Source organism: Pygoscelis adeliae, unplaced genomic scaffold (genome assembly GCF_000699105.1).
Source record: "Pygoscelis adeliae isolate BGI_AS28 unplaced genomic scaffold, ASM69910v1 Scaffold36, whole genome shotgun sequence".
Lineage (NCBI taxonomy): Eukaryota > Metazoa > Chordata > Aves > Sphenisciformes > Spheniscidae > Pygoscelis > Pygoscelis adeliae.
The window spans coordinates 685,888-699,683 of NW_008824934.1; the positions used below are offsets into that span (position 1 = coordinate 685,888).

The following is a 13,796-nucleotide window of genomic DNA, read 5'->3' on the forward strand; positions in this document are numbered from 1 at the left end:
ATTAGCTGGGGCGGGGGGAGGAATCTCCATTTTCTGCAACAAGCTGCACAGCTTGGAAGTTGAAGGCTGCAGTCTTCCTACAATTTTTCTCCTTTAGGAAGAATAATCACTTGGAAGCCTCTCTTCATTTAGTACCCAAAGACATTATTAAAAAAATGAAGCAGATGCTCCCTGTTGTTTTTCCCTGAATAAACTGACACCTTAGGCGTAAGAGATGAGAGTAACGCAGCAGATATTGAACAGTTTGCCACCTCTGTCCCCTCTTCCCCAAGTGCCAGCACACACATACATTTAACACACATGATGAAGTATCAACCAGTTTTACCTTTAGTGAACTGCTTTTGGATTTGATGTAGAGGCTTGTGAAAGAACTGTATTTCAAAAAACGCTCAGCATGCGGCTGGGGTAATACATAGTCTGGAAAATTATTCACTTGCACCAAATAGTGGTTAAAGCAGCTCTTACATTATAAAGATGGCTCAGTCTTGTACTTTTTGAAAACAGCCTTTGCACAGTACTTTTCTGTTGTTGCCCTACCACAATACAGCAAAAGTTTTAGGGAAACGTCTGGTTTATTCCAAAGGAATTTACAGTAACATGAACTTCTAGGAAATAAGTAAATGAGTATCTGCACCTCTGATTTTTACCAAAGCTGATTCAGAAATTCAGCTTTAGGTTATCTGGGTGTTAAATCTAACGCAACCGAACAATTTAGGGGTTAAATCTGATCCATTTTCATAGCCCAAAAAAATCCACTGAAACTGTAACAGCCTCAAGTGAGTATTTTGACAAAGATTATCTATAGGAGTCAGAGGTTGTGACGTATGACTTTCTCACAACACCAAGGGATTATGAAGAAGAAATAAATATTCCTCTAACTACCACATAGTCCACAAAGTTAAAAATTTCTCTAAAAGATTTGCCATCTCTTTGCTAATGAACAAAGATAGTAGAGGAACACAATATTTTTGTTTGTTTTAGATATTGCTTGCAATATGTAACAAACAGTCTGCTTGTGTATAATTGTGTCATTAAAGATCTACACCACACACGCAAACACGTATGTATACATACACACACCCAGGGCACACTAGCCCCACAGGTTGCCACTTCCACCAACAGTTATTTTACAAGATGGACTCAGTGGATAATATTCTTCAGTCGGACAGTTGGAAAACACAATACAGCTGGATCCATGTTTCAGCTACTGTTTGTACATTCATTTTAATGCTCAGGAAAATATATATTTTATTTTATTAAGTTTTTCTGCAAAACAAAGAAACAAAAATGAAATCCCTTTTTCTCATGTCTTAATTATTACTATTTATTTTCTTTACACTTTGATTGGAGTATTTAACACCTGCCTTTGGCATTATGGATAGAAAGCTCAGGAGTCTCTGAACACACGGTTGTGCCAAAAAAAAATAATAATGGAAGAAGAGTGTCACTTAGAGGTTAGAAATATCTGTTGTAACAACATATTTTCTCCAATCAGTGTTCACTACTTTATCTCTAAGGCACACACTCTGTCTTTAGGATCTCGTTACATCCAGATTTGCCTCTGTCAGTCCAAGTTCTTGTGGAGCCCGTAAGTACTAGTTCAGAGAGCATGCTGTCTTAGGACATTTCCTCCCTACCACTGTCAGGCATCTGGGAGAACTGACGCCATAACCGACCTCCTCTGGTATCTCCTCACGTGAAGTGCAAGCATATGCTTTGCCATTGCCTGCCAAGGTACAAGGTATATCCTCCTACAGCATCTCCTTTCAGAGCAGCGCAAGGCTGCAAATCTGACACTGCAGGGCACTAGACATGACGCAGTCACTGGAGTTGGATGCCGCTGAAAACGTCTGCCTATGGAAGTCTATTCGCCTCTGGTCTGAAAGTCTCTTCTGCCTTCAGCAGACAGGTCAGTGTTCTTTACTTCAGGTCTTTCTGATGGATCAGCAGCACAGCGTGAGGGGGCTGCCTGCCCTCAAGCACCGCTCCTTGGCCTTACGACACTGTAAGTAGAGGGGACTCCCTCCACCTCCACCCAAATCACATCAGTTATTTGCTTCCCTCTCTTTCAGGATGGCTTTGCAGGTAGCCAAACACATCAGCCTGACTAGCGCTTCTCATCTAAAATGCAAACAAAAAGGAAGTAAAGGAGGGAGGCGGGAATGGGAAGGGAAACAAGCATATCCTTAGACAAAGATCTGAATCCTCTCCCGGATAGCCTGCCGGCAGATTGGGCAGACAGTAAGGGCTGTGCTGCAGTCTGGGCAAGAGCCGTGTCCACACTGGAAGACCAGTTTGATTTGGTCATCGATGCAAATAGGGCAGGTGATGCGCTCTTCCATCTGCCGGTAGCGGTTCTGCAGCTCCTCCATGAGCTTCCTCTGATCTGTGGATTCAGAGCTTGGGCTGCACTCCACCTCGGTGCTGTCTGCAGGGGTGGAGAGCAGGAAGAGAGTTAGTCCCTAGTGTGCTCTGCCTCATGCAGTGTCTCTTTAATCAGACTCTGCCCCTCAAGAGTAGCAATTAGTTCAGACTAAACTCTCTTCACTGAGCCTTATCCAGGGATTCCTCAAATAAAAAGCCTGAGATGATGCTTTTTACAGACTGGCCCGTGTTGCTTTCCTCCATTTGGTTGCTCAGCTGGTTTGCGTGTGTGTGTGTTTTTGTTTGAGTTAGTTTGTTTGGTTTTTTTAAAGGAAACAAAATGTTGTCTAAAATGTCCTGCCTTGGTGTTCTGGAATATGCTGCTGCTACCTTCAAGTAAAAACATTCAAAGCTGGTTGTGATGTTCTGCCATACTAGTCCAGGAATCCTTACAGTGCTATCAGTACTATGTTCTCTCAACCTCCTCTTCATATCTGGGATTCAAATTTCTGGTTAAGTCTTTCAGGACACACATGGTAAAACAAGAAACCATTAGACATCACTTACATTGACTTTTGCATACATGAAGCTACACAAATAGAGTCATTTGGTCAACTCTATGAAATGAAAGAAGCCCAAATCCTGGACAACTGCCAGCTTAGGTAAATAGATTCCTCCTGGTTTCAGCTTAATACAGCCACTGTTCATCTTCTGCTCCTCAATCTTTGATTAGGTAGCTTTACGCTTCAGTATAGATGTCCCTTTCCCCAACATTCTGGAATTAGTTGCACTTCAGTGGTGCAAGAAGTGCTTTCAAATCCATAAAGGTGAAGCAAGTTTGGGGACGGGGAGCTTGCTAAAGGCAAACACTGAAGACATCACCGATAGGTAAGTCCTGCTGATATTCTCAAGAGACCTTGATGTTCCTCCTCCAGTGGAAATCTGCATGCAAATGTCTCATTTGGAGTTCTCATCACTATTTTGTTGCCAGTCTGTAGCAAAGACAAATGCTGCTGCCTACTGTCAGGTAAGCTTGCTATTTTTTGCATTATGGAGTTCCAAAGAGGATTTCTATCTTTGCCAGCTGTGCACGTCCAATGCCATGTGACAGATTCGTGGTTCCTCTATGCTTTTGTCCAGGCATCAAGTCACAAGACTATAGCCTGACTCCAACAAAGGAGTCCACAATGCTGAGCCATGAGCAGCAGGACATGGAATTCATTTTCATGTGCACTTGCCTCAAGAGTGATCTCGGCTAGAAAGACATCAACCCTCACAACCCGCTATGGAAAAAGCTTCAGTGGGCAACCTGCGTTAATTCTAAGGCAAGTGCAAACCTGCTACGAGCTTGCTGACATGTATAACATTGCCCATTCTGGACGCTGAGTAAAGCGGATGGAAGACAATCTGTTTAAAACTGGCCTAAAGAGCTTTGTCAAAACAATCCAGCTCAATGATTCCTGGATAGCTGGCTAATGCCAGCCCTGCACAGGCGCTGTAATTTCAGCCAAGGGAGAAGCAAGGCTTTCACAAAACGTAATTCTTCCTTTCTCGCAAATTTTCACCGTTAAATCACTGCCTGTGAAAATGGTTAGATTGACACATGGAGAACCTGATATTTGCTTTCAATACAGAAAATAAGGCAGGCACAGGACAAGCTTCCTCAAATGTCCTGTCTATGCAGCTTGAGCTTGGCCCATGACACCCGAGACAATCTACCTTTTCCTCTCTAAACGTGGTCAATGCAACAGGCACACACACCCCCAACAACAACAACAAAATCAACTCCCTTTCTTATGCTTATTTCATTGAAAATTATTGATGCTGCTCAAACTAATGCTGTGCAGGACCCTTCCCACAGCAGGGGAACAGCAGAACAGCAAACATACCTTGTTTCAGTTTTTTGGTTATCGTCACTTGACATTTGATGCACTTCTTCATTCTCCTGGAGCATTCTACCACGAATGATACAAGAAGAGATTACAATTAAGCCCAGTGATGCCAGAATCAAGAGGAAGACGACAGACTCAAGAACATCAGCTTTGAACAACCTGAGACCTCCCTGGATGATTAAGAGATTGTTTCTGCACGGAAATGAGGACACTACCTTCTTTTTGAGCTATGTCCTAGTCTCTTGGTTTAGTCTTTCCTACGCCAGTAGCAAATACAACACCTTTAAGTCCTCAATGCTCTGCGCTACTGGAACTGCTGCACTGTGGATCAAAACAGCCCTTTGCTCTGAGGGAAAAGGATGCAGCTCTGGCACACAGTCCTTACCAAATTCCCTGTGGTCAGACTGTGAGTGCCTTGCGAGATAACAAACTTGCTGACATGGTTGAGCAGGCTGCCATTAAAACAATCAAAATGCAAACCAGTAACATAAGCCAGAGAAGAGAGAAATCCTTCTCAGGAGGTTTTTGACGGATAAAGCACTGCCAGCTAGAACTGAAACATCTGGCTTTCCTTCGGAATTATCCAGGGCATCTACAAGCACAAGCAAAGCTGCCTGGGGTCACAATCAGCAGGTGATCAGAACAGTCTGTGCTTTTCATAGATAGCTTTGGACACGTTATCTAAGATGGTGGTGCTGAAATCATGCTGGGGTTGTTTCAGGACACAAACAGCACAATAGCTTTGTGTCTAAACAGAGCTTGATTTATGAGAGTCCAGCTAGGGAAGCTATGTGGTGGAACAGGAAAGAAAAATTTAAAAAAAGGGAAAAAAAACCAGAATGGACTTACCTTCGCACACAATACTGTGCTGGCATGGAAAGAAATGGATGAGCAAGGCCAGCTCTGAGCAGACCAGGCACTCTGTAGGGACTGCCACACTCGAGACACTAAGGTTGGTCATTGTGTTGGGGGTGGTGTGCACACGGCGAAGGCTGCAGGTGATGGCTGAGCTGTCTGAAGAAACCTGCTGTTCCCTGCAATCATGAACATGTAATAAAATTTGAGCCACGTACTCCAGGTCCTCCTTCAGCAACCAGATAACGTATTGATCCCTGGCAAACATTCCACATGGAGACAGAGCAGCAGATGCTCAGGTAGCACAAACCTGTGAACCTTCCCTGCCCTAGTGGGATCAACTCAGCCTCTAGTAGCCGGGTTTCTGATTGAAAGAAAGAGCAGGGATGACTAATATTTACACAAGCTGAAACTGCTCTTTTGGAGGGCAATAGTAAGGTTGACAGCACAATCATCTGCTGGGAGGAGTCAGCTTTTAGGAGCTATTTAAAAAGCGCAGCCCTAAGGATCCTCCATATTTGCATGTTCCTGAAAAGCACCTGGTGTGGTTGTCTGTGAGTTTGCCTCTTACGTAATATAGGCTTGGATTCAGACTTCTGTCCTGGCATTATGAGCCCCAAATCCAAAGCCCTCAGCATCCAATCCATCCATTACTTTTCCTGCCAGCCGGTCACCTACTACCTAAACTGCAAGAACGATTAATGATTGAACAGAAGGGACAAGGATGGTCGTTTACTGGCAAATGTCTTCCATACTGCCAAGAAATCCCTGGGCCACTAGGAGTATTGCGAAGGGGTGCTTTTTGGTCTTTTGATACAAAGTCTGTAAGTTTCTGGGAGGGAACTGCTATCTAGCTTCCTAGCAAAGTGGCAGTAGCTTCATTATAAATGCATATAAACCCCAGATACTCTTCCTGTTCTAGACCTATTAATTTCAGTCAGACTAACCAAGCAGCTTAAGAAGGTATAGCTAACTATCCTGTCCCGACAGCTCCTGTGTGCGATGCTGGGACACACCACGGTGTACTTAGGCCTATGATCTAGCACACAGCACTCAGTCTGCAGTGGCTGCCTTAACTCTGCAGACACACACCCAAATCCTCCAGTCAAACCTCAACACAAAGCTGAAACCAGTACACTGCTATGAGAAATGTCAGTCTGAAGGAACTGGCATTCTTTAAGCAAAACAACTTAATCCAACATATACTCCACTGACAAAATTCCTACGGTAGATGTTTAAAGGGACACATTTCACCTGTTACTTACAGCGGACCAGAAGCACGGCCAATTACAGTGGCTGCTGCATGGTTCCTCCTCCAGCGGTAACATGACTGTGGGTCTGTGCCCTCAGATCAAACAGAACTCTGCTTTCATGTTTGCAAAGTCAAAATCCAAACAAACGTTTCTTAGAACCTGAGATAAAGCCATCTTTGACTTGCTACTCTCCCTTTGGCATTTTCTCAGCTATTTCTCTTATCAGTTGAAAACAAGCGTTTATCTAGCTCTGGAATAAATTCTGCGGATTCTGGTGCCCACTCTTTTGTTGCATTTCCTCTCTGTTTAGACTTTAAATATCTGTAACTGCAGAATCCAATGAAAGTAAAACAGAACCCAGAATTACTCTGCAGAAGAGAATTGGCTTCAGTGGCCGGTCTTCTCAGACTGCCTCGGGGCTCTCTAAGTTAAGAGGCCAAGTTTGCACCCAGCAGTATTAATCTGCTTTTCCCAACTCTTTCAAATGGCAGTATGCACCCTTAAATAACCCCTCCAGAAACACAGGCTCAGCAACCAGCTCCAGATGAAACAGGAGGTGCTCAGACTGATGTCCAAAGTGTTTCAAAGATGCTTCACCCCTCCTGGAACAACAGCTGCATGCAGTGACACCACAGTGCTGTGGGAGCACTCTGCAATTTGCAAGGAAGTATACTGTAGCTAGTTTCCAGGACATGGTTTACCTGAATTTCTGTGAGAAGTCTTTGACGATCTGGACAATCCTTCCATCTGTAATGAGGTCTAAAGGAGACTTTCCCCGATGGTTTGCATAATTAATATCTGCTCCTTCTTGTGCTAAGTAACATGCAATTGCAGTTCCAACATTCAGCTCTACATTTCCAAGAAAGCCAGAAGCCTGCAGCTAAAAGATGTTGAGAAACACTCTGTTAATAGAAAAAGTTTCTGTTATGTGGCTTTGATCTGTATCAAGTTCTAGACAAAATCTTAATCCTTTTACTTACAATTTGAAAGTGCAACTTAGCATTCTTTTTTGAAAACACAGAAAGATCCTTCAGCATGATTGGATTCAAATAGCAGATTCAAATCTTGCATTCCAGGAATAAGAATGCATAAGACTGGTCCTAACTGGTGCTAATCATTACTAATCATAGTAATAAGCATTCACTTCTTCAGGTAGTGAAAAGGAAGTACACTGAAGACACCACAGTACGTACCAATAGATGAACAGCTGGTGTATGGTGCCCTAAGCAACAGCTATTTAAAAAGCCAAGTTTTTGTGTACATTATCCAAACTAATTTGAAGTCAACAAACGTTTTCCACTGACTTAAAAGACCAGGACATGTAGATCAGGGCAAGTAAAATTAGACGTGAAGACTGAGTCTAGAGCATCTAGATATAATGTTACTGTAAATAGCATTGGGAATGACATGCACAGATCCCTCATGTTGCTTTAAGACTTTCTGTGTCCAGGACTAGCTATTGGCTGTCCCTAACACAAGCTAAGACCCAACAGCTAGCAAAGCTGTTATGCAGACTTTCACTGAGATGATAAAACCGACCCTTGCTGCTGACCCCTCTGCTCGAGTTTGCAGGCAGAGAAATTCAGAAAAAAGAAGCAACTGCTGAGCTGGTGTGGGGTGTCTCTGTGGAATATCAGTAGCTCATCAAGCCTGAGGACCTGAGGCTGGAGCATCTTTGGCCATGCACTTGAGCCATCAACTCATGCTATCAACGCTGGTAGCTTGGTAACGAGCAGAATGGAAGAAGAGCAATGCACTAGGCTTTTTCAAGCACCAGCAGGTAGAAAGGAGGAATGGGTGGTTTGGCACACAGCCCTTCAGAATGTCAGTTTAATTTATTCTGATCATTTCAAATTACAATAAAAAAAACTATGCCAGATTTTCCAGCGTACTAAATTATCCCTACAATGGAATCATTCTCACTCCATCCATAAAGTATAACCAATGTTTGCACTCTTGGTTTGCACTGCAAATCTGGTGTGTGCCCATGTTGATATTTACATGAATGGCAGAACACTTTGAAGGGCTAATTTAATATCTTTGCCAAAAAGCCAGACTAAGCTTCCAGTCCTTAGCATATCATGCAATGATTTCTAGATCAAAGGCATTTCCTGAAAGGCCTTATATATCCATGAATACAGAGCGACATAGTGAAATCCAGTTCAGGCTTTGTGACAACGTAGCCTTTATCCTTCAGCCTGATATGTCTCACCTCTCACGTTCTGCCCTGTATCTGCAGATAACTGGGGTGTTTGTGGTTAGCTATCCTCATATTTTCCATGCCATCAGACAGAAATGAATTGCTGTGGTTCTGGGGCATGAATTAAACCCAGGACTCTTGGCTCTGCAACTGGATTCATGACCTTTCCCATGTCAAGAAAGAAGCGCACAATGCTAATAAAAATATCAGGGGAGACAGTATGAATTGTTGTCTGACTATGTGAAGTTTCATGCTGTAAATTCAAGCGTACCCTCAGAGGCCTCAGAGGATTTATTCTTGCTTTCCCACAAGCAAGGTTTGTTTCCACACTCCCCATCTAGACTGGCTTTACACAATTTCCTCGCCTCCCTTTGCCCCCTTAGATCCCACTACCTGCTGTCATTCTAACATCAAGCATTTTCCTGCCCTTGGTGCTGGAATTTCTCCTACTCCCAGCTCACCTTGGAAAGGAGGGTCAACCCCATCTCCCCTTCACGCTTCTCCATCATGACAGACATTAGCTGCTGCCGTTCCAAGGCAATGTGCATGGCTGTGTCCCCGTCCTCATCTTCAGCATTGACATCGCTGCCTTCGCTGACCAGCAGTTGCACCATCCCTACATGTCCCTGGATGACAGCCAGGTGCAGCGGTGTCTGGTTACGGTTGTTCTTGAGGTTGACATCACAGCGACCCTTGAAGAGAAGAATTGCATCAGTGAGTTGCTGCTGCTGAGTTTGGCTGAAGAAGAGTGCTGCAGCTGTGGTGCTTGTTGAGGCCCCAAGTCTCGAGTCCATCTTCATCAGGACAGCACTACAGAGATCTCCAAGAGAGCTACGTGATCCAGCCCTCTGTATCTTAGCCATATGGCCCACGCACCTCAAATATCAAGAAAGGGAGGATCGGAAGCCAAGTGCCCAACCGACACACAGATAACATTTTCCTGGTGATGACCTGGATATGACAACTCGTCACTTTCCTGACACAAACAAGTCCTGGAACTACTCCAAGCAAACAGTCATGTACTAGCTCCTCTAAAGCAAAACTGATTCCTTGCTGCCTGTTGCGCTTTGATTTCCCCTCTTCAAAGCAAAGAGGAGAAAAACCTGTTCAAATTTGAATCATTCTGCCCCTCTGCCAAACCTGCAGGGGAAGGCAGCAGCAAGGGTTAGAGACACAGAGTCTTTAAAGATATGGCTGTGCTAATGCAGCGATTACGCCAGAAATAAAGCAATCATAGTACTAAGTAGTTAGCATTCACAGACATCACTCCTCTACAGCACTCATTTGTAAATCCATTAAAGCCTTGTTGTAGTGGTTTGGATCCACTTGTAAAGATGGAGAAACTCAGGTAACAAACCACTGAGATGAAGAAACAAAACCCAGGAGTGCTGACATGCAGCTGCCACCTTCATTGCCACTATCACCTGAAAGCAGAGACAGAGGCTAGCTTTGACTCCACTAAAATCAACAGCAAAACGCCATTTAGATTGCCATCCTTCAGTTTGTCATTTTCATTGCTAAAGAATGCTGCTCACAGGGGCAGGTCTAGCACTTACTTAAGACTGAAGAAAGATAAATAACCTGGAGTAAACACATCAAAATATTTTGTTCTGTATTCAAATGAAATACATGCCTTCAGATATTCTTTCATGACAATGAAGAGTGAGAAACCCACCACAGAACAACCATTAGCTGGGGAGCTTCAGCGTACACCTGGAGTGAGGGAAACTGAGCTCTGACCTTACCTATGAGGTAGGGAAGGTTCTGAATACGGATCTACACACTCCTTAACAAGCAGGTTACCAGCTATTCTGAAGTCTTTTCCCTTCCTATCCAACACTTCACTGAACATTTCCCAGCAAGCTCCAGTTCCAACCCACTTTGTTCTAGCCTGCAAGATACCCTTCTCCTCTACTGCCAAAGGAAAATACCCCCAGGAATAAAAAAACGCCTGTTCTTCAAAGTCTGGCAAACAATACCAGCTCTTCAAAGAGACAGAGACATTCTTGTGAGTCCCAGCATTAACTCAATAGTGCTTAGGAAATGTGGGAGGTTGGGAGTGAGACAGATGGGAGTTTTTGTTGGTGGTGGTTTGGTTTTGCTTCTTACCTCTTTGATGAGAATTTCTGCCACTTCTTTGTGATTATTGAGAGCAGCAAGGTGCAGGGCAGTGAAGCCATCTTCCTTTTTGGAGTCAACCAGCTGCCGAGCTCTTGCTAGAATCTTCTTTATGGCTCTAGGGTGTTGGAGGTTAACAGAGATGGAAGAGTTACTTTATCAGGAAGGAAAACAATGCAGAAGAGACAGGCCTGTCTCTTCTGCTCTGTAGTTATGAATGTTCATGTTTTAATAGGCAGCACCATGAGCTGGCACCTGTGATGCAGAGCACTCCCTCTATCTCACAGATTGAATTACAAGACTAAAACAAAAGCCTTCAGTTATCATTTATTAAAGCAGGGTAAACTCACACTACTATGAAAATAACGAGCAGATTTACCCTTGGAAGAATTCCAGAGGCTCTCAGTTAGACACAGTCTTTTCAAGTACTGCTTACTACAGACCTTCTCCTGTCCTTCCATGTGTGAACCCAAACATCTCAGGAGACTATCCAGAAGCAGACAGATTTCCTAGCCAAGCTAGGAAGGTACGAGAAAGATGGGATGGGGAAAGCAGGCAGCAGTTTCCTATGAATGCATGAAGGATGGAAGGAGGGCAACAGCTATACCTAGCCAAATCTAAACCAAAGAAATGTATAACCAACCATTTCCTTCCTAGCTATCTAGAACTACGTCTGCTACCTTCTTACTGTTAAGACAGCAAGCACGAGTTAACATCTGTAAAAGCAGTAAAAATGAAAAAAGGTCACTTACAGCTTGTTGCCTTTTAGAGCAGAATAGTGGAGCAGGTTGAAGCCTTGACAATTCTGGACAGTAAAGTCTATGTTGGGTACTTCAGTGAGAATCTCAATAACAACTTTGTAATCTGCAGTGATAGCATAATGCAGGGGGGTGTCTCCCTGGGAATCCTATACAAGGATACCAAAGCAGAATACAGGTTACCTACCTCAGTGTGTTAAATGAAACAGCTCACCCTGAGGGACAGTTCAAGACACGAAGAGATGTAGCGTCACCAAGTCACATCAACTCCAGGCCAAACATCCAAACATCACTGGCATCCATAGCGGTTTCATAGCCTTTGTGGAATCATTTCCCCAGGGCTTGAAACGAGCTGCTGAGTAGACAGGTGCTGACACTCCTAACTAGCTTTGAGAGACTGACCCAGCACAGTCCAGTCCCACCATCATACAAGCACACCCTAAAAATGGGCTGGGTCCAATTCACCATCACGGATGGATCCTAAATGACAGTCTTAGAAATCTCACCACTCCTTATTGCTGGAAACGGGAGTGTTTCGACAACACACATTAGCAGCAGGAGTGCTACTGGACTGAGCTGAGCAGACTCACGATGATGGAGGGGCAGACCCAAACCTGGAATTTCAGACTACTGAAGTTAGAGGAATACTTCCCCCGTGCAATGCACAGTAGTGCATTTTAAGAGAACGACCTTCAAATTCTACAAAGCAACAAATGATGTAAAACATAAAGAAGCACCTCCCTACCTGAAAAAAAAACCAAAACAAAAAAAAAACCCAACACCCCCCTCAAAAAAAAAAAATCCCACAAACCCCAAAACTTACTGGGAGGTTGACATCACAGTTGAGCTCACAGAGGGTCCGCACCACCTCTACGAATCCTTGACTGACAGCGACGTACAACGCTGTGCACTTTGCATTGTTTAACAGGTCTGCGCTGGCTCCTTTACCAATAAGCACACGGGCAACCTCAGCTTGGTTTCTGATTTAAAAGCAAGGAGTAAGACAGATTAGATTCAATCCTGTGCAGACAGTAAATTCTTCCTCCTTGCAAGGCAACAGAACTTCTCTGGTTTTGTATTCCCTTGGCCTCATCCCACCTCCTCTTAGTATTAAAAAAAAAAACCAAACGACACAACAAAACCTTCTTAATTTGTACTCTAGAACCTGCTCTCTCTTTGCTTTAAATCAACAGGAATCTCCCGATCTTAATGATGAATTCTTCCCTGGTAACTGACAACACAATTCAACCTTTCATCTTGCTCTGGAAAACAGATGCACTTACAGAAACCAAACAAACAAACTAATCCCAACCAACCAAACCACCCCCCCCATCACCCTGAAAAAAAAAAATCTAATGACCAAAACCTCCTTATCACTTGTTCTGATCCCCCCAAAATTTCTAGCATGGAAACTGACCTAGCTGTGGAGGTTAAATCAGTGCACTAAGAAACGCGCCTGTGGCCCTGAAGCTCAAAGGCCAATTTCTAACATAAGGTAAAATCATAAAGTGAAAGCCTCCATCAGCCACACACCCTTCACACAGACAGCCCATTTATATCTAGCAATGCCCTTTTGCAGCCCTTTAGGTCTTGTATCAGAGACAGCAAGAAGAAAGATATCCTACCCAAAAGCTGCGTAATGCAGTGCTGTATCCCCCTCTTCGTCCCTTAGGTTGACAGTGGCGTGTGCCTGCAGCAAAATCTTCACAACATCCAGATGCCCCTGATAAGAGGCAATCTGCAGGGCAGTTTTGCCCTGGTTCTTTGCGTCGACCTACAGGAAGGGCAGAGACACAGCAAACAGCTTGATTAGGAAAGACCTTGCCTTGTGTTCAGGCCTTAGCTCTGTTCTAGAGCAGGCCTAGCAGGATGGAAGTCGCTAGCTGCAGAACAGCTGCAGGCTCAGAAATGCTAATCAGAACCCGTGCCCTGTTGGCTCCGCTTTACGTACATCAACTGCAAGCTGAGCTTGTCCCAGAATATTTCTAAAGGGGAAGGGGACAGCACATTTAGTCAAGAAGGGAGAAGCGAGTGAACAAAGCTGGAAGCCAGGGCTCTAATTGCAGCTCTGATGCCAAACCCCTCTATGCCTGCAAGCAGAATACTTCTTGACACCTCTGCCAACAATTCCTTTCCCAATAGAAAAATGTGCGAGGAGATCAAATTAGCTTTGCATAAGGCTTTAAAGATGCCAAGTGCCCATTGTTCTACCTTGTTACTCCAGGTACTTTACTGGGCACAATGGCTGGAGGGTATATCACAGTGTTGAAGTGCTGCAATGAGATTTTTTGAGAATTAAAGGGACTGAAGAACAAAGAGAGGCTGTATGAAAGGCAAGAAAAAAAAATGAAAAGAA

At 43.9% G+C, this 13,796-nt stretch overlaps 1 protein-coding gene across 3 annotated transcripts in view; it reads right to left on the reverse strand.

Moving 5' to 3' along the window:
• Nucleotides 1-304: 304 nt before the first annotated feature.
• MIB2 (mindbomb E3 ubiquitin protein ligase 2) overlaps nt 305-13,796 on the reverse strand; it is a 53,184-nt gene continuing 39,692 nt past the window's right edge. For all 3 annotated transcript variants that reach the window (XM_009325156.1, XM_009325155.1, XM_009325154.1), the window contains 9 exons: nt 13,066-13,214; nt 12,264-12,420; nt 11,435-11,589; nt 10,674-10,800; nt 9,026-9,256; nt 7,066-7,244; nt 5,106-5,290; nt 4,254-4,319; nt 305-2,428 (listed from right to left, as the gene is read on the reverse strand). In XM_009325156.1, coding sequence (XP_009323431.1) covers nt 2,187-2,428; nt 4,254-4,319; nt 5,106-5,290; nt 7,066-7,244; nt 9,026-9,256; nt 10,674-10,800; nt 11,435-11,589; nt 12,264-12,420; nt 13,066-13,214 — 1,491 coding nt within the window. In that variant the 3' untranslated portion in view covers nt 305-2,186. The remainder of the gene's footprint in view (nt 2,429-4,253; nt 4,320-5,105; nt 5,291-7,065; nt 7,245-9,025; nt 9,257-10,673; nt 10,801-11,434; nt 11,590-12,263; nt 12,421-13,065; nt 13,215-13,796) is intronic.